General features: G+C 46.7%; 1 protein-coding gene across 1 annotated transcript in view; it reads left to right on the top strand.

The window, feature by feature from the left end:
• Positions 1 to 888: 888 nt before the first annotated feature.
• Positions 889 to 20,092, top strand: part of LOC140207837 (uncharacterized) — a 268,940-nt gene continuing 249,736 nt past the window's right edge. Inside the window, exon 1 of the mRNA XM_072276392.1 lies at positions 889 to 1,471. Coding sequence (XP_072132493.1) covers positions 889 to 1,471 — 583 coding nt within the window. The remainder of the gene's footprint in view (positions 1,472 to 20,092) is intronic.

The following is a 20,092-nucleotide window of genomic DNA, read 5'->3' as shown; positions in this document are numbered from 1 at the left end:
TGGAAATAGATACCGAGGGGATGTCAGGGGTAAGTTTTTTACACAGAGAGTGGTGGGTGCGTGGAATGCACTGCCGGCTATTTGAGTGAGTGTTTCAGTTACTGTGGGGCCAGGAACCCATGCAGCTCAGTGGGAACAGGGAATAATACCAATGGAGAGAGTCAAACTGAGCCAGGTCACAGATTGGAGATGGCAGAAATGCCCCATTCTTAGAGAGACAGGAAGAGCATCAGAGAATTTGTTGGTCATTCCAGATACCAGCACTGTGCCCTGTTAGAAGATGATTTCTCTCTCCAACTTGGGTTGAACCTCACTGTAATAGTGTGATGCCAGGATATACTTTGACAACTCAAGTGATCTCATCTGAAAGGTTGTCCAACACCGATTGATGGATTTTGTAAATCTTTTTCAGGTTGAAAATGACAAGGAATTTGTCTACTGGAATCTCGAACACAACACGTCCGTTTCGCTGTCTCTGTCCAGATATTTAATAGTCATAGTCATACTTTATTGATCCTGTGGGAGACTGGTTTTCGTTACAGTTGCACCATACAACTGAAGAAGTGGAACAAGGCATTCACTCAATCATCCCTCCTGCTCAGATTGTGGGGAGTGATTCTCTCGATCATCAGACCGACTGGCATTCCCGTCATTTTACACAGGGGGAATCCATTCATCTGATCAGACTGTGGGAATGGATTCAATCGGTCATCTCAACTGAAGGTACATCAGCAAGTTCACACTGGGACAAGGCCATTCCCCTGTTCTGTGTGTGAGAACGGATTCAGGCGGTCTTTCCATCTGTGGACACACCAGTCAGTTCACCCTGGGCTGGGGCTGGTCATCTGCTGAACTTGTTGGGAAGAATTCACTCGATCACCTGACCTAATGTCTCACCAGCGCGTTCACACAGGGGAGCAGCCGTTCACCTGCTCAGACTGCGGGAAGGAATTCACTTGCTCATCTAAACTGAAGGTACATCAGCGAATTCACACTGGAGAGAGGCCATTCACCTGCTCAGACTGTGGGAAGGGATTCACTCAGTCATCCGAACTGAAGGTACACCAGCGAGTTCACACTGGGGAGAGGCCATTCATCTGCTCGGACTGTGGGAAAGGATTCACTCAGTCATCGTGCCTACAGAGGCACCAGCGAGTTCACACTGGGGAGAGACCGTTCACCTGCTCAGTCTGTGGGAAGGGATTCACTCAGTCATCGAGCCTACAGAGACACCAGCGAGTTCACACTGGGGAGAGGCCGTTCACCTGCTCAGATTGTGGGAAGGGATTCACTTGCTCATCTCAACTGAAGGCACATCAGCGAGTTCACACTGGGGAGAGGCTGTTCATCTGCTCAGACTGTGGGAAAGGATTCACTCAGTTATCGAGCCTACAGAGACACCAGCGATTTCACACTGGGGAGAGGCCATTCACCTGCTCTCAATGTGGGAAGGGATTCGTTCAGTCATCTAACCTTGTGACACACTGCCGTGTTCACACTGGGAGGAAGTTTCAATAAGCTGCATGCTGGGTATTTGTCCATCACTGTTGCTGAATGCAATTTCGAGAGTGACTGTCGGTGCTGAACTCTGCAATTATTGCTGCTGCTCACCACACCTCAAATGGCCGACGCTTCACTGGAAATGTCTGCTGGGGAGGGAGTGACGGCTTTGGTAGAAGTGAGCACAAGAGAGGGAGGGACGCGTTGTTTTAAAACGGGCGAATCCTTGGTTCATGTGGTCGCCAGGGATGGAGTGAGACACTGACTTACAATGGTCACTGTCGCTCACAGAATCTATGGCGAAGGGACATGCGATGCCTGTGGATACAATCCCGGGATTGTTTGTAATAACAGTATTTTAATTTGCGTTTTATGTAGTTTTGGGCATTGCACGTATGTTTTAATTCTAATAATTTTGTCATTGAATAAAATAGTGTATCTATCTCAAATATTCACACATACACATATAACTGTGGGTTTTGGGGAGGAGGGGTGAGGGGTTTGGGAGGAAGAGGAGTGATGGGATGAGGAGTGGACTGATGAGACGGTGACCATGGTGAAGTCACTGACTCAATAGGGGACGAAAAGGGGAGGCGAGAGTTCCTGTCACAAACTGGTGGCCGACATGGAGAAGATAGAGACGGGGTGAGGAGGAGTGAAACGACAGGAAGGGAGGGGCAGTGATAGGACGGGGCGGGAGGGGAACTGATGGGACAGGGAGAGAGTGGAAGTAATGGGGCGGGGTGTGAGGGAAAATGGGACGAGGAGGGAGAGGAAGTGATGGGAAGGGGAGGGAGGATGTAATGGGACGGGAGGGAGTGGTCTGATAGGACAGGGTGGGGAGGAACAGGATGGGGAGTGTGGGGGGAGTGACTTTTTCAATACTGGAGGAAGGGTGGGTGGTGACGTTCCTTCGCAAATAAGACAAGCTGCAAGAAAGGGGAGGGGTGTGGAAGGGAAAAGGGGAGCGAGGGGTCGGGACGCGATCAGGGCTGATGGCACAGAGAGTTGAGTGTCGTAACGGAGGGAGAGGGGAGCGACTCACTCAACGACGGAGGGAAGGGATTGGTTGAGGGAGCGAAATTTCCCATCAGAAAATGTTCTCCACCCAGGATGTGATGGGTGCGGGAGAAAGGACAAGGGGACGGAGAGGGGAGGGTGTCAGGAGTGACGGGGTGAGTCGGGGAGAGACTCACTGGGTAACAGAGAGAGAGAGAGAGAGAGAGGGCGATGAGGAGAGGCGAAAATTGGCATCGCAAACTGGCAGCCAGCCGGCATAAGATGCAGAACATCGAGGTGGTGGGGAGAGGAAAGCGAGGGGAGGGAGGGAAGGAGTTTGCGAGTGATGGGATGGGAAAGGGGCTGACAAGATGGTGGGTGTGAGGGAGTGACATACTTCGTGGTGGAGGAAGTGGGAGGGAGGGTCACACACTGTCACAAAATGGCTGTCGGCAGATGGTTAAATGGAGAGTCGAGAGAGCGGGCACCGAGGGAAAGGAGAGGAGGGATGAGGGGTTGAGATTGAATGAACAGGGAGGGAAGTGAGTGGAAGGTGAGGAAAAGGGTGTGACTATTTCTACGATGCTGGGGGAGCAGTTGTCAATGGTAACCATCACAGAACGGCCGCCAGCCAGGGTGAGATGGGCGGTGATAGAGGGGAGAGCGAGGGGACAGAGAGCGGAGTGTTTCAGGGGTGACAGGATGCCGAGGATGGGACAGCGTGACTCGTAACAAGGAAGCTGGAACACTGAGGTTACCCATGGGGAGGAATGTAGCTACGGGACGAGCTTGGCAACGTTACCACCCTCTCCTATCTCCGAAATACCGCCTTGATTTTTCCCCTCCCCTCCTCAGGCCGCTCGGCCCGAATCCCTCAGGCTGTCCCGTGCAGTGGGGAATGTGACGTCACCGAGGCCTGTCAAAGGCAGGAGTGGGCGCGGGCTCGCTGGAGAAGATGGAGACGAGGTCTGTCGGTGCGGGCTGGTTAGCAGGGGGCGGGGTGAGAGGGAGGGATCAGATTGAGGAGGGGAGGGGAGAAAGAAAAGGTGAGAAGAGGAGACGAGATGAGTAAAACCATCATCGCCACTGCGTCGTCCATTACCCACCCCTCAGCGTCTCTCTCCCTCACTCCCCTCTACCCCCGTCCCCTTTTCCCTCTCCATCTCCTCCCCCACCTCTCTCTCCCACCCTGTCCTCCAGCCCCTCACACCACCCTTTTTTTCGTTTCTCCCTCTGTCCCCATCTCTCTCTCTACCCCTCTTGCTCCCACCCGTCTCTTCCTACCCTCTTTTACTCTCCAGGCCCCCAGTCTCTTTTCCCTCCCCCACGCCACCTCGCCCCGTGTCTATATCCCCGGTCTCATCCCAAATCTCTCCCTCACCCCGGCTGCTCTCTCATCTACGATTCCTCTCCCTCTCCTCCTGGTCTATCTCCCGTCTTGGTCTCTCCCTCTTCCTCACTGGCCTTTCTCCCCGTCTCACTCTCCTCCCTCCCCAGTCGCTCTCTCTCCGCCCTCCCAGATTCTCTCTCTCCCACATTCCCTCTCTCCATCAGTCTCTTTCAAAGTTAAAAGCAAATTTATTTTAGAAATACTTCTATGTCACCGTATACAGCTCTGAGAGTCAGTCAACATAGAACATAGAAAACCTACAGCACAATACAGACCCTTCGGCCCACAAAGCTGTGCCGATCATGTCATTTTCTTGCAGGCATCCACAAAAAACAACATAAAATAATAACCATAATAGAATCAATGAAATATATCTGCTGATGGAAATCAGACAGGGTTTTCTTCCTCCAGGGTCCCTCTCCACTCTCTCCTCACCCCCGTCTGTCTGCCCCAGACTCTCATCCCTCTCCAGACTCTCTACCCCAGAGCTCTTTCTCTTCCGTCTGTCTCCTTGTCATCTTTCCCTCTTCCCCCCATCACCTCAACGGTGATGTTGAATGTGAGAAGTGTGGTGGGGGTAAATGTCTCTATGTCTCTCTCTCTCTCTCTGTCTCTGTCTCTCTCTCTCTCTCTCTCTCTCTCTCTCTCTCAGACTCTCTCCCTTTCTCCCGCTTTCTTCCTGATGCCGCTGTCCCTTTCTCTCAATCCCAAACTCAAGACTCTCCCACGGGACGAAGTGCGAGGAGAGAGAGACGGATTGTTATCGAGAAAGATTTAGAGGCAGTGAGAAATAAAAAAAGAGAGAGGGACAGTCGGACAGGCAGACAAATACAGGAGAGAGACAGAAAAAACAACAGAATGCAAATCCGAGGGAGAGAGTGAGAGAGAGTAAAACCGAGAGAGCGAGAGATAGAGAGGCACACACAGAATTCAAGTGAATGAGAGAGAGAGAGAGAGAGACCGAGGCAGAGAGTCAGAGTAAAAAAAGAAAAATGATAGTTAAAGAGAGAGAGAGAGAGAAGAGAGAGAGAGAGAGAGGGAGAGAGAGAGAGAGAGAAAGACAGTGAATATCAGGATCACTGTCAGTCGGAGACGAGATGTGGACGGAACAGTGACGCGTGACAGGTTCCATTCAGAGCAGCAGAAACTCGCACCGCAGCTCGGGAACAGGAGGAACTGGCGAACGGAGCGAGAATGGGAAACCTCAGACCCTCCCCTTGTGCTGCCTTGGTTACTGTGTTTGGGTCAGAGAGAATGGAACTTCCCACTCCCCTGTCTGAGTGTGTGTAGCTCCCTCACCATCTCCTCTCCTCTGTCCACACTCCTCACCTCCTCCATCTCCCCCATCCTCCTCACCCGTCACCATCCTCACACAGCAGTATGTCAGTAAATCTCCAGAGAAGCACAATACAAACCACCATTAGAATAGTCGGAAAGTTCTGAGCAATTGAGAAACAAGTGTGCCCGTCCCTCTGGTTTTATCAGCTTAAGCCGAGAAAAACAAAATAATACATATTGACGTGTATAACACATATATCGCATAATATCTTGGTCTGAAACCTATCTGGAAATCTTACAAAGGAAAATATGGACTGATATGAGGAATTTTGAAAAACACCATGTATACTCGAACCCACTTACATCAACTCCACCCAGGAAAGAAGGATGAACAGAATAAGACATAAATACTTTACACAACAGTCAGATAAAACTTCTAAGGAAATATTTTCATTAACGGAAACATGATTAACCACTCCAACGAACATATACTATTCTGATAAGAAGTACACGGAACTGAAATTAAATTAAGGCACAAGGATGGAAAATGAAAGAAGTAGCACGACAGAAGAAACTGTTAACCAATGGAAGAGCATGAACTCCAGACCCGGCAACATCTTTGTAAATTTCCTCAGAAATGTATCATACTACTTCAGCGTGACATCCCATCTCCTGTACTTAACTCTTTAAGACATGAAGGCCAATGTGCCCAAAGCTTTCTTTACGACCCTATCTACCTGTGACGCCACGTTCAACAAACTATGGACCTGTATTCCCAGCTCCCTTTGTTCTACCGCACTCCTCAGTGCCCCTCCGTCCAACCGTCCCGGTTAGTTCTACCGAAGAGCAACACCTCACGTTTGTCTGTATTAAATTCTATCCGCCATTTGTCAGCTCATTTCTCGAGCCGGTGCAGATCCCGCCGTAAGTCATTATAGCCTCCCTTCCTACCCACTACACCTCCAATCATGTTGTCATCCGCAAATTTCCAGTAAACCACATTATCATTCAGATGGTTGATATAGACGAGAAACAAAAACGTACCCAGCACTGATCCCTGCGGCACTGTACAAGTCTCAGGCCTCCAGTCAGAGATACAACACTCCACCTCCGCTCTCTGGATCCAACTACAAAGCCAATGTCTCACCCTGTTTACTACGTCATCGTGAATGTCGAGCGACTGAACCTTCGTGACCAACCTCCCACGCGGGAGCTTGCCATCTGGTCACTTACACAGACACAATCACGTGGCAAACTTCATTCACCAAAATCCTGCTTTAAAAGGCAAATTCATAAAAGGTGTCATACATTACTACACATACAATCCTCATCCTGTTTTACAGACAAAGTCCGACAATAACATGACGACCGATCCATTATCACGGGTGGGGCAATCCATAATACTTGGGATATCACACCAGGACACCCAGTCGTCAGCAGGAAGTACAGGTGAGAATACGTGTGGAATTCAGAGATAGGTATACGAATAATAATAGGGGCTAATACTTGATGATCTCCTCCCAAATATTGCCCAAGACTGCCGAAGTGCCAGCGATGTAGATTGGGTCAAATCTGCTACCTGCTTCTTTGACCGGTTTGAGAAGTGAAATGAAGATGTTGCTGAAAGTCAGACCGTTGCACTCGATCATTTGTGAGGGGACGAGACGGGTCAAGCGGCTTGTGTGTCAGTGGAGACCTCGTTTAAGACGAATGATCATCACTTTACCCGTTTCCAGGTTTTTAGACAGAAGAGAGAGAACAGACATTTCAGTCAAAAATCGAAATGGTGTGAACCCTACTTTCGGTGGCATAAGGAAGTAGGAATGTAATCCACATGCAGGAAACAGCGCCCCCTAACGCCTTCACCAGCGTTTTGGGGGATGTTATCCAGGCCAGACTGAAAAAAAACTCATCAAGCAATTACCATCAACAGATCACTTGCAACAGCGGAGGAAACCACACACTGAACCACTCTGACACCACCGTCTACCGTGCTATTCCACGTCCTCACCTCGGAAAGTCTGATCACCTGGCTGTACTTCTACTCCCTGAGTACAGGCAGAGACCAAAGACTGCAGCACAAGTCGTGAGGACCAAGAAGGTTTGGACAAGGAAAGCACAGGAGCGCCTACAGGACTGCTTTGAATCGGTGTAGTCAGCGATCCATCTTCGAATCTGGATGAGTATAGTGTAGTTGTTATGGACCTGATTAAAAGCTGTGTGGATGAGTGCGTGCCTGCAATTAATTACTGTACAATCCCAAACCAAAGGCCGTGGATGAGCCAGAGGGAACGTCGTCTGTTGAAGTCTGGATCTGTGGCATTCAAATCTGGCGACCCACGTCTGTACCAGAAAACCAGGAATGATTTGCGGAGGACTATTTCAAGGGCGAGGCGACAATTTCCAACGAGGTTGGAGGCGACATCTGACGTACGACAACGCTGGCAGGGTTTGGAAGACATTACTTCCTACAAAGCGAAACCCAACAGTATGAATGGCGGCGATGCTTCACTACCAGATATACCCAACGCCTTCTATGCGGGCTTTGAAAGGGAGAATATAACTACAGCTGTGAAGATCCTGGTTGCACCCGATGATGCTGTGATCTCTGTCTCAGAGGCCGATATTAGTCTGTCTTTAAAGAGAGTGAATCCTCGCAAGGCGAAAGGTTCGGTGGAATTCCTGGAAAGGCTCTGAAAACCTGTGCCAACCAACTGGCGGGAGCAAGTATTCAAGGACATTTTCAACCTCTCACTGCTACGGGCGGAATTTCCTACTGCTTCAAAAAAAAAATTAACAATTATACCAGCGCCTAGGAAGATTAATGAGAGCTGCCTTAATGACTATCGCCCGGCAGCACGCAGATCTACAGTGATGAAATGCTTTGAGAGGTTGGTCATGGCTAGGGTGAACTCCTGTCTCAGCAAGCATCTGGACCCACTGCAGTTTGTCTATCGCCACAACAGGACAACGGCAGATTCAATCTTAATGGCTCTTCATACGGCTTTAGACCACCCGGACAATCAAAATACCTGTGCAGGAAGCTGTTTGGTGACAATAGCTCAGCATTCAACACAATCATTCCGCAATCCTGATTGAGAAGTTACAGAACCTGGGCCTCTGTACCTCTCTCTGCAATTGGATCATCGAATTCCCAACTGGAAAACCACAGTCTGTGCGGATTGGTGATAATATCTCCTCCACGCTGACGATTGACACTGGTGCACCTCGGGGCTGTGTGCTTAGCCCATTGCTCTACTCTCTGTACACCCATCACTGTGTGCTTAGCCCACTGCTCTACTCTCTGTACACCCATCACTGTGTGCTTAGCCCACTGCTCTACTCTCTGTGCACCCATGACCGTATGGCTAGGCATTGCTCATCTGTAAATTCACTGATGATACAACCATTGTTGGTCGAATATAATATGGAGACGAGAGGGCACACAGGAACGAGATATACCAACTAGTGGAGTGGTGTCTCAGCAACAACGTTGTACTCAACATCAGTAAGACGAAAGAGGTGATTGTGGACTTCAGGAATGGTAAGGAAAAGATTCAGATACCGATCCTCATAGAGGGATCAGAAGTGGAGAGAGTGAGCTGTTTCAAGTCCCTGGGTGTCTGGATCTCTCAGGGTCTAACCTGGTCCCAACATATTAATGCAGCTATAAAGAAGGCAAGACAGCGACTATCCTTCATTTTTAGTTTGAAGTGATTTGATCTGTCAATTAAAAAAACTCAAAAACTTCTGTAGATGGGAGAACGTTCTGTCAAGCTCTCTCCTTCTCTCCCTCCCTCTGTAGTCTCTCTCTCTCTCTCTCTCTCTCATTCTGTCTCTCTCTTTCACTCTGACTCTCTCACTCTCTCCCTTTCTCTTTCTCTCCTCCCCCCTCTTTGTCTGTCTGCCTGTGTCTCTCTCCCTCTCTCCCCCTCTCGCTATCTCTCTCTCCGTCTCACTCTCTCAGCCAAATACTTATGCCACCCTGCTTTTCATTCGGAATATATGAAAAGCAAGCTTTTGAAACAAATACCTGTTTTATTTAAAGGAACTTAATGAAAGAATCTGCACATTTTATTCTACCCTTAACTTCGAATTTTACTCTGACTCAGTTTTTGCTAACTCTACTGAATATTTTAATAAACAAATTATGAACACATAAAACTTCATTGTTCGAAATTATTTGACAACACTTCCACACCTGCTACGCAGCTGCTGTGCAGAAAGGGTCAACTGCATCTGCCATTTCATTAGATGCCAATATCGTCATTTCCACGGAGGGTTTTGGCGTCACAAGGGAGTTTCCCTCTCCTATTAAATAGCATCGGAATCACTGAGTTCTCACTGAGCAGCCGCTCCGACACTCACAGCGGTTTGCCGATCCACACAGCGGGACAGAGAGAGCACACTCTACGGAAGGAAGGTTTGCTTGTTCCGTAATGGATCAGAGTCCGGGAACAGAAACGTGGAATGTGGCAGAAACTCGGGACAATGTCTTCTGGGCTGCTCAATTTATCTTTGCGAAGCATGAATGGATGACCTTGGATCTTCGAATCACGCACGCATTAAAAGTCATTCAAGTGATTTACTACCCCTGTCTCGCTATCGTTGTTCTTCCCGGTGAGTGTCTCTCCAAAACTCAACTATACAACAATATTTAACTGCTTCCTAATATTTATCACCCATTTGAAATTATTGATACTGTCGCACACTCCAGGTAAGAAATCCCCAAAGGTTCAAATTCTGCAACGATTCTGTTCACTGTGGTTCTTGTAAATCTGCGGGTGTGATGGCCATTGATCCAATCGGTAAACTCCGTTCAATCGTTGCTCACATCAGTTCATAAACGAGGTTCTGATATTTTGCCTCTGGAAGCGTTGCTTCCTCTCAGTCGCTCCATTGTCCGCTCGAAAATATCGGGTTTTGAGTCAAGTTGCTTGAAACTCCTTGTGTCTGCAACGGAATTCAATCTGACTTCTAAACGTGCATTATTCTCGCAGACAACCGGTCTGACTATCAACCAGCCGCCAACGTCACCGCTCACCCAGCACCGCCCGGCTCCGTACGTGCCTGCCACGTCATCGAACAGAACATCCCGCCTTCCCACTTCTCCCAGAACCGACTGTCTATTCTAAAACTCCCGGGTGTCCAGGGAATCCGTGATCCTTTCCTCACGGTTCACCACTGGCATTCGTCCCGCTGCAGCTCCATCTCCGCATTACCGGAATTTGTGAGCAAATGTCTGAATTGTTCCACCTCTGTCCTTTCCTGTGGTAATTCACGTGATTTAAAGCAATCCTTCATTCGCTTTTTAAATGTCACTCTGAGGCTTTCGCAGAATTGGGTTATAATAATGATAAAGGGAGACGGCTTGTTATCTGTTTTCTCCTGTGAGAATTTACCTTATGGTGACTTCTCCCGACTCTCTCATTCTCTGGTCATTTCAAACAATGTTCATCTGAATAACATTATGCAGCAGAAAATGTAGTTGTCTATATACAATACAGTTCGAAGTTCAGAATTTTTCCTTGAATTCAATTGGCATTTTATACAAAATAAAAAGGAAAGGGATCTCATTTTTACTATAGTATCCTTAAAATATTCTCACAATCATTCGCTCTCCTCTGACGATCTGCCTCCAATCGATATCTGTATCAGATTTGATTCTATGCTGGAACTCAGCAATTATAAAATGCCATTGTCCTTTCTGTTGAAAATTACGTTCACCAGCAATGTTTATGTGTGTTGATTGAAATTCCAGCATCTGCAGATTTCCTCGTGTTTGTCCTTTCTGTGTGTGTTTTATCTTTGAAATTTTGACCCGCGAGAATTGTCTGTGATCTCAGTAATTTAGAGTAGTCCTGGTACAAAACTGATTCCATTCTCCGATTGCAATTCAAAACAGTTCTGAACTGATTATTTTATTATCGTCGCCGTTTACATTTGACTGTCAACTCGGTCGGTGTTCTGAAGCGACAGAAACAAAATCTGCACACTGAAAGATTACGAACAGGCCGTGAAATTCTGACAGTGATGCATTGTTTCGGAGATGAAAGAGGGTCATTATTGCGGGGAAGTGATTTTTTTACCATGAATGAAATTAAATGCAAAGGAATGCAAGAACATCTCTTTAATAAGGGCAGGAGTATCTGAAGGGGATAGAGAACCGTGGAAGAAAAATTCCAAAGGAATATCATTTGCCCAGTTAATTGTCGGCTTGCGAACGTAACATCGGCTGCAGCAAAATCTGGTCTCCCGCTGAACGTGTCAGAGAGTCAACCAGCTTCTCCGAGCTTTAGGGCAGCAGCTTCAAATTGTTTAATGGGTTATGTGAAACTTGGATGGATTCCGCTGCTCGGAATCACTCGCACATTGAGCGAATTCACCGGAGCTACTGCTGACAGATGATCAGTGACAGTACTTTATGCACGACACCTCTCCACAGAACCATAGTAATTGTATGTAATCCACTGTACTGCTGCCTCAAAAAAGAGGAACTGATTTCTTGACTGCAGATGGTGACGTTAAATCTGATTCTGATATGGGTGTCTGTTGTCGACTGAGAGTGGGAAGCGGTCAGGGTGAGAGAATCGTAGTTGGGAAAAGCGGGAGGGAGAGGGGAGGGAGCGGGAAGCACCGGGGAGACATTCTGTAATTGACAATAAACTTCAACATCGCTTTCTTCCGCCAGGTCTGCAACGTGGTTCTCCGCTCTACGTTGACAATACCGTATTGTGCAAAACGCTTAGGCTACCTTACTAAATATATGTTTGCCAAAGACTTTTGCAGAGTAGTGTATAATGATCAGGGGAGGGAGTCTGCCCTTGATCTAAACAGTTATTCTTGCCGAAATTTATCTAATTGATTGTAAGTTTCTGTAGAGCTCCTATTTGAAGTTCTATTTACATCTTTCCCTTCAACATATACAAAGTTACCAATTATCAGTGATCGTTATCTGTGTTATTCATTGCTGTTTCCTGTGTGATATTGGCCCGCAAATATTACGGTTGATTTTTCACTGACTTCACTAACGATTTGATTCTAACAATTGATTTTCTTGATAGATTTCCCGAGGAGCATTTATTTACTCATGTGACTAGACACAAAAAAACAAATCCAATAAATTGTATGATAATGTAGAACGCTTCCGGATGTGTCTCCACTATTTTTTTTTATCCCCCTCACAGTGAACCTGGTGACCATTTTAATCTTGTCCAGAGGAAAGTGCGGTCTCTCCAGAGTTGTCACTCGCTACCTGGTTGCCATGGCAGTGGCGGATCTTATGGTTGTTGTCCTGGACGTGATATTGAGCAGGATTCCGAATATTTACGTGGAACTGGAACTTCTCATCTGGGCTGCGCATACACCCGTGTGTAAAATCCACGCCGTCCTGCTTTACGCCGCCACCGATTGTTCGGTCTGGTTCACCGTCACTTTCACCTTTGACCGGTTTGTGGCCATTTGTTGCCCAAAGCTGAAAACAAAATATTGCACCGGGAAAACTGCGGCTGTGATTCTGGGGACAGTGACTGTAATCAGCTGTTTAAGGAGCATTTACTGGTATTTTCGGCTCTCACGGTATTATGCAGTGCTGATCGCTCCATTTATTTGTCTAGATACCGTGTATTATTTCTCTTTATCTGTCGGAATATCAATTGACTTATTTTATTACCTTCTCACCCCTGTAATCCCATTCCTGCTGGTTCTCCTGACGAATGGACTAACCGTCCGGCATGTTCTAGTCACCAGCAGAGGGCGCAGGAGACTCCGGTGCGCTGACAAGGGACAGGGTGACAGGGATCCGCAGATGGAGAGCCGCAGGAAATCCCTCGTTTTACTGCTGATCATCTCTGGCAATTTCGTCCTGCTGTGGGCACCGTTCACTGTGTATTCTGCGTGGAACCGGCTGTCGGTTCTCTCTGCGTTGCTGCATCCTCCTGATTCACTGCGAGGACTGGGCTCGATGCTGCAGCTTCTGAGCTGCTGCACAAACACGGCTCTTTACGCCGTCACCCAGACCAAGTTCAGGGAGCAACTGAAGGACGCGATAAAACATCCCCTGGCTCTCGTTGCTGCGAGGATGTCACGAATTAGTGATGTTTCCCTGCCTGGCCAAATCAATTAACCACTCATTGCAGGCAATCTCTGCACCAATGGAGCCCGGCGTTGTCCTTGCTCATCTCATTCCTCGCCAGTTTTCCCATCGCGCATGATTCCTCACTCTGGCTCACTGCCGATCATTTCAATCGATTTATTTTCCTGCATTCACCCGTTTATATCCACCTCTCTTCCCCAGTGGAGCGACCTACGTTCTGTTGGTGTAGATCAGCGCCATCGTTGTGACTCACTGTTCTGTCGTCAAAGTCCCACTGTTCATTTTAAAAATCTTTATTAATCATTATTAAAGATCGACACAAAGTACAGTAAGGTAATCAAGTCAATATATTAATATGTACAACGAATTAAATTACCAAATAATTGGTTAACAAAATTAAGCATTATGTCAACAATAATAATAAAATATAAAGTATTACGAATATTTTTTAAAGAAAAAGAAAGAAAAAAAAACTACTAACTAAAAAAACATTAGGAGCACAACCTCGGAGCTCTACGTCATCCGAGCTTCCATAGAAAAAAAACCATCAACCCGCCAACTGAAATCCATTCAAACAAAATTCGGAATGAAACTCAGGTCAGATGATGGCAGCGAGCAAATGAACCTGATCTTTTCTCAAAATCAAATCCAGGCTCAAAAGTTCGACTTCCAATTTTCTCCAAACTCAGACACAGCATCACCTGTGAGATCCATTGCATCAAGGTAGGAGCAGAAGCATCTTTCCATTTCAACAGAGCAGCCCTTCTGGCCAATAATGTAATGCATGCAATTACATGCTGGTCTGAGAAAGAAATACCATGAATATGTTGAGGAATTATACCAAACAAAACTGTCAACTTATTAAGTTGTAAATTAATTTTTAAAACTTTAGAAATTGTAGAGAAAATAGATTTTCAAGAATGATTCAAAACAGAACACGACCAAAACATATGTGTCAATATAGCTGTCTCGGTTTTACATCTATCACACTGATTATCAACATTAGAAAACTCCTTTGTCAAATAGTAAGGATGTACAATTTTAAATTGAATTGAAGAGTGACAGGCACAGACCGAAGAAGAATTAACCAATTGCAATATTCGCAACCAGTCTGCTGTTAGCAAGGTCATGTTATGTTCGGTCTCCCAATCTTGCTTAATTTTAAGTGAAGGATAATTATGCTGTTGTAACAATAAATTATAAATTTTCCCAATAAAACCTTTCACAAAAGGTTTCATTTTTAAAATACGTAATATCTAACAGGTCAGAATCCTGTATATATGGAAAATTACTTAAATATTTTTGTAAGAAGTGTCTGACCTGAAGATATTGCAAGAAATGTGAATACGAGAGAGTATTTAGTTACTACTTCCTCAAAAGACATCAGAGGATCGGGACTACAGAGCATCGTGGGAGCTGAATTCTGAAAGAAGGCTGTTTTGTTTAAAAAACTTCTTCGAGTGCAAGAAGGACGAGACTGTGCAGGCGTGTGTCGTAACAGGACAGCGCGGAGAGTTTAAAAAGAAGACCACCCTATACAGCGGGCAGCGTAGTGGGTGGGAGCAGAGTGTAGGGCTTTGGCTTCAATGGGCTTCGGCGGTAAACGGGAAGAAGCGAGAGCGAAGCACCAACTCTTTTTTTCACCCCCCTTGGCGAATCGGCCCGGACAGACAGGAACAGCAGGGCTCTCACAGCTAACGGTACGAGCCAACGGTTTAAAAAAGTTCGTCTGTTTAGGGAGGTAAGTGGGTGAGTAGACTTTTTTTTCCTGTTTCATTTCTGTAGAATGAAATAGCATGCCTGCAGGGTTAGTGCTTTGTTCAGGGTGTCAGAAGTGGGAATCCTGGGAGACCTCCAGCCTTCCTGATGGCCACATCTGCGCCAGGTGCACCGAGATGCAGCTCCTCAGAGACCGTGTTAGGGATCTGGAGCTGCAGCTTGATAACCTAGTGCTTATCAGGGAAAGTGAAGAGGTGATAGACAGGAGCTACAGGGAGGTAGTCATCCGTAGGCTACAGGGGTCAGAAAACTGGGTCACTGTGAAGAGAGGGAAGGGAAATGCCGGATGGTGGAGAGCACACCTGTGGCTGTCTCCCTCAGCAACACATATCTTGTTCTGGATGCTGTTGAGGGGGATGACCTGACAGGGGACGCCCACGGTGACCGGGTCTCTGGCACTGAGCCTGGCGCTGTTGTGCAGGGGAGAAGGAGGGAGAAGAGAAATGCGGTAGTCATAGGGGATTCCATAGTCAGGGGAATGGACAGGGAATTCTGTGAGCCTGACAGAGATACCCGCATGGTGTGTTGCCTCCCGGGTGCCAGGGTACGGGATGTCTCGGATCGGGTCCAGAATATTCCGAAGGAGGAGGACGAGCAGCCAGTTGTCTTGGTACATGTTGGTACCAATGACATAGATAGGACAAAGGAGGAGGTCCTGAAGAGAGACTTCCAGAAGTTAGGAAGGAAGCTGAGAAGCAGGACCTCCAGGGTAGTAATCTCGGGATTGCTACCTGTGCCACGTGCTAGCGAGGGCAAGAATAGTAGGGTCAGGCAGATGAATGCGTGGCTGAGAGAATGGTGCAGGGGGCAGGGCTTCAGATTCTTGGATAATTGTGATCTCTTCTGGGGGAAGTATGACCTGTTCAAAATGGACAGGTTACACCTGAACCCGAAGGGGATCAATATCCTGGCGGGAAAGATTAATGGAGCTGTTAGGGAGGGTTTAAACTAATTTGGCAGGGAGATGGGAACCGAAATGATAGAGCAGAGGAAGGAGAAAACAGAAATAAATCTAAGATAGTGAGCAGTAAAGATGTCAGGAAAGACAGGCAGGTGATGGGGTAAATTTGCAGCCATTGGGATGAGTTGCAGTGCAATAAAGTTGCAGTGAAATCAAAGCAAAAAGTACCGAATACTGGTCTTAAGGTGTTATACTTAAATGCACACAGCATAAGAAATAAGGTGGATGATCTTGTCGTAGATCTACAGATTCGCAGGTATGATATTGTGGCCATCACTGAGACGTGGCTAAAGGATGCATGTCTCTGGGAGCTGAACGTCCAAGGATACACGGTGTATCGGAAGGATAGGAAGGTAGGCAAAGGAGGAGGCGTGGTTTTATTGGTAAGAAATGATATTAAATCATTAGAAAGAGGTGATCTCGGCTCGGAAGGTGCAGAGTCTTTATGGGTTGAGCTAAGAAATCGCAGGGGTAAAAGGACCCTGATGGCAGTTACTTATAGGCCTCCAAACAGCTGCAGGGATGTGGACTACAAATTACAGCAGGAAATAGAAAAGACTTGTCAGAAGGGCAGTGTTATGATAATTGTGGGGGATTTTCACATGTGGGTGGGTTGGGAAAATCAGCTCAGCACTGGATCTCAAGAGAGAGAATTTGTAGAATGTCTACGAGTTGGCTTTTTAGAACAGCTTGTTGTTGAGTCCTCTAGGCGATCGGCTGTACTGGATTGGGTATTGTCTAATGAACCGGAGGTGATTAGAGAGATTGAGGTGAAGGAACCCTTAGGAGGCAGTGATCATAACATGATTGAGTTCACTGTGAAATTTGAAAAAGATAAGCCGAAATCTGATGTGTCGTTATTTCAGTGGAGTAAAGGAAATTACAGTGGCTTTAGAGAGGAACTGGCCAAAGTTGACTGGAAAGGGACAGTAGCGGGAAAGACGGCAGAGCAGCAGTGGCTGGAGTTTATGTGAGAAGTGAGGAAGGTGCAAGACAGGTATATTCCAAAAACGAAGAAGTTTTCGAATGGGAAAAAGATCCAACCGTGTTTGACAAGAGAAGTCAAAGCCAAAGTTAAAGCAAAGGAGAGGGCATACAAAGAAGTAAAAATTAGTGGGAAGACAGAAGATTGGGAAGTTTTTAAAACCTTACAAAAGGAAACTAAGAAGGTCATTAAGAGGGGAAAGATTAACTATGAAAGGAAGCTAGCAAATAATATCAAAGGGGATACTAAAAGCTTTTTCAAGTATATAAAGAGTAAAAGACAGGTGAGAGTAGATATAGGACCGATAGAAAATGATGCTGGAGAAATTGTAATGGGAGATAAGGAGATGGCAGAGGAGCTGAACGAGTATTTTGCATCAATCTTCACTGAGGAATACATCAGCAGTATACCGGACACTCAAGGGTGGCAGGGAAGAGAAGTGTGCGCAGTCACAATTACGACAGACAACGTACTCAGGAAGCTGAATAGTCTAAAGGTAGATAAATCTCCCGGACCAGATGGAATGCACCCTCGTGTTCTGAAGGAAGTAGCTGTGGAGATTGCGGAGGCATTGGCGATGGTCTTTCAAAAGTTGATAGATTCTGGCATGGTTCCGGAGGACTGGAAGATTGCAAATGTCACTCCGCTATTTAAGAAAGGGGCAAGGAAGCAAAAAGGAAATTATAGACCTGTTAGTTTGACATCGGTGGTTGGGAAGTTGTTAGAGTCGATTGTCAATATGATGTTACAGAGTACCTGGAGGCATATGACAAGATAGGCAGAACTCAGCATGGATTCCTGAAAGGAAAATCCTGCCTGACAAACATATCACAATTTTTTGAGGAAATTACAAGTAGGCTAGACAAGGGAGATGCAGTAGTTGCTGTATATCTGGATTTTCAGAAGGCCTTTGACAAGGTGCCACACATGAGGCTACTTAACAAGATAAGAGCCCATGGAATTACAGGAAAGTTACATACGTGGATAGAGCGTTGGCTGATTGGCAGGAAACAGAGAGTGGGAATAAAGGGATCCTATTCTGGTTGGCTGCCGGTTACCTGTGGTGTTCCACAGGGATCAGTGCTGGGGCCGCTTCTTTTTACATTGTACATCAACGATTTGGATTATGGAATAGATGGCTTTGTGGCTAAGTTTGCTGACGATACGAAGATAAGTGGAGGGGCCGGTAGTGCTGAGGAAATGGAGAGTCTGCAGAGAGACTTGGAGAGATTGGAAGAATGGCCAGAGAAGTGGCAAATGAAGTACAACGTTGGAAAGTGTATGGTTATGCACTTTGGCAGGAGAAATAAACGGGCAGACTATTATTTAAATGGGGAAAGAATTCAAATCTCTGAGATGCAACGGGAATTGGGAGTCCTCGTACAGGATACCCTTAAGGTTAACCTCCAGGTTGAGTCGGTGGTGAAGAAGGCGAATGCAATGTTGGCATTCATTTCTAGAGGAGTAGAGTATAGGAGCAGGGGTGTAATGTTGAGGCTCTATAAGGCGCTGGTGAGACCTCACTTGGAGTACTGTGGGCAGTTTTGGTCTCCTTTTTTTAAAAAAAGGATGTTCTGACGTTGGAGAGGGTACAGAGAAGATTCAATGGAATGATTCCGGGAATGAGAGGGTTAACATATGAGCAACGTTTGTCTGCTCTTGGGCTGTATTCCTTGGAGTTTAGAAGAATGAGGGGAGACCTCATAGAAACATTTCGAATGTTGAAAGGCATGGACAGAGTGGATGTGGCAAAGTTGTTTCCCATGATGGGGGAGTCTACTACGAGAGGGCATGACTTAAGGATTGAAGGGCACCCATTCAGAACAGAAATGCGAAGAATTTTTTTTAGTCAGAGGGTGGTGAATCGATGGAATTTGTTGCCACAGGCAACAGTGGAGGCCAAGTCATTGGGCGTACTTAAGGCACAGATTGATAGGTATCTGAGTAGCCAGGGCATCACAGGTTATGGTGAGAAGGCGGGGGAGTAGGACTAAATGGGAGAATGGATCAGCACATGATAAAATGGCGCAGCAGACTCGATGGACTGAATGGCCGACTTCTGCTTCTTTGTCTTATGGTCTTATGACACCAACAGACTCACAAGTGAAGTGTTGCCTCAGCTGTAAGTACTGTTTGGGGCCCTGAATGGTGGCAAGACAGGAGGTGTAGGGACAGGTGTAGCAGTTACGCTTACAGGGATAAGTGCCGGGTGGGAGATCCGTGGGGAGGGACCTGTGGACCAGGGAATCTCGGAGGGACCGATCCCTGCGGAAAGCGGAGAGGGGTGGAGAGGGAAAGATGTGCTTAGTGGTGGGGTCTTGTTGAAGGTGGCGGAAGTTGCGGAGGATAACGTGCTGGATCCGGAGGCTCGTGGGTTGGTAGGTGAGGACAAGGGGAACTTTGTCCCTGTTGTGGTGACGGGAGGATGGGGTGATGGCCGAAGTTCGGGAAATGGAGGAGATGCGGTTGAGGGCATTATTGATGACGGCAGAAGGGAAACCACGATCCTTAAAGAAAGAGGATATCTGAGATGTCCTGGAATGGAAAGCCTTATCCTGCGAGCAGATGCGGCGGAGACGGAGGAAGTGGGAATAGGGAATGGCATTTTTCCATGTGGCGGGGTGGGAAGAAGTATAGTTGTGGTAGTTATGAGAGTCAGTGGGTTGATAGAAGATGTCAGTGGACAGTCTGTCTCCAGAGATGGAGACCGAGAAATCGAGAAAGGGGAGAGAAGTGTCCGAGATGGACCAAGTGAATCTGAGGGCTGGGTGGAAGTTTGAAGTAAAGTCGATGGTGATTTATGTAATTATCTTCTTGCTTTATATATTATCATGTATTACATTGAGCTGTTGATGCTAAGTTAACAAATCTCACGACACATACCGGCGATAATAAACCTGCTTAGTGTTCTGGTTCTCAGGTTCCCTTACAGTTCTCCATCTTCGACCGATAGTCTAAACTGTCGCTCCAATCTTCCCATATAACAGAAAGCCGACGCTGTTACCATTCAATGTTGAAGTTTCACTGTTAATTAGCAAAAAATATTAGTGTATATTGTAAAGCGTAGCACTGATTTACCCTGCAAAAGCGAAATTTAAAGTTACA

Source organism: Mobula birostris, chromosome 13, assembly GCF_030028105.1.
Source record: "Mobula birostris isolate sMobBir1 chromosome 13, sMobBir1.hap1, whole genome shotgun sequence".
NCBI lineage: Eukaryota > Metazoa > Chordata > Chondrichthyes > Myliobatiformes > Myliobatidae > Mobula > Mobula birostris.
Note: the sequence above shows the minus strand (reverse complement) of the source record. Positions and strands in the feature narration are given on the sequence as shown.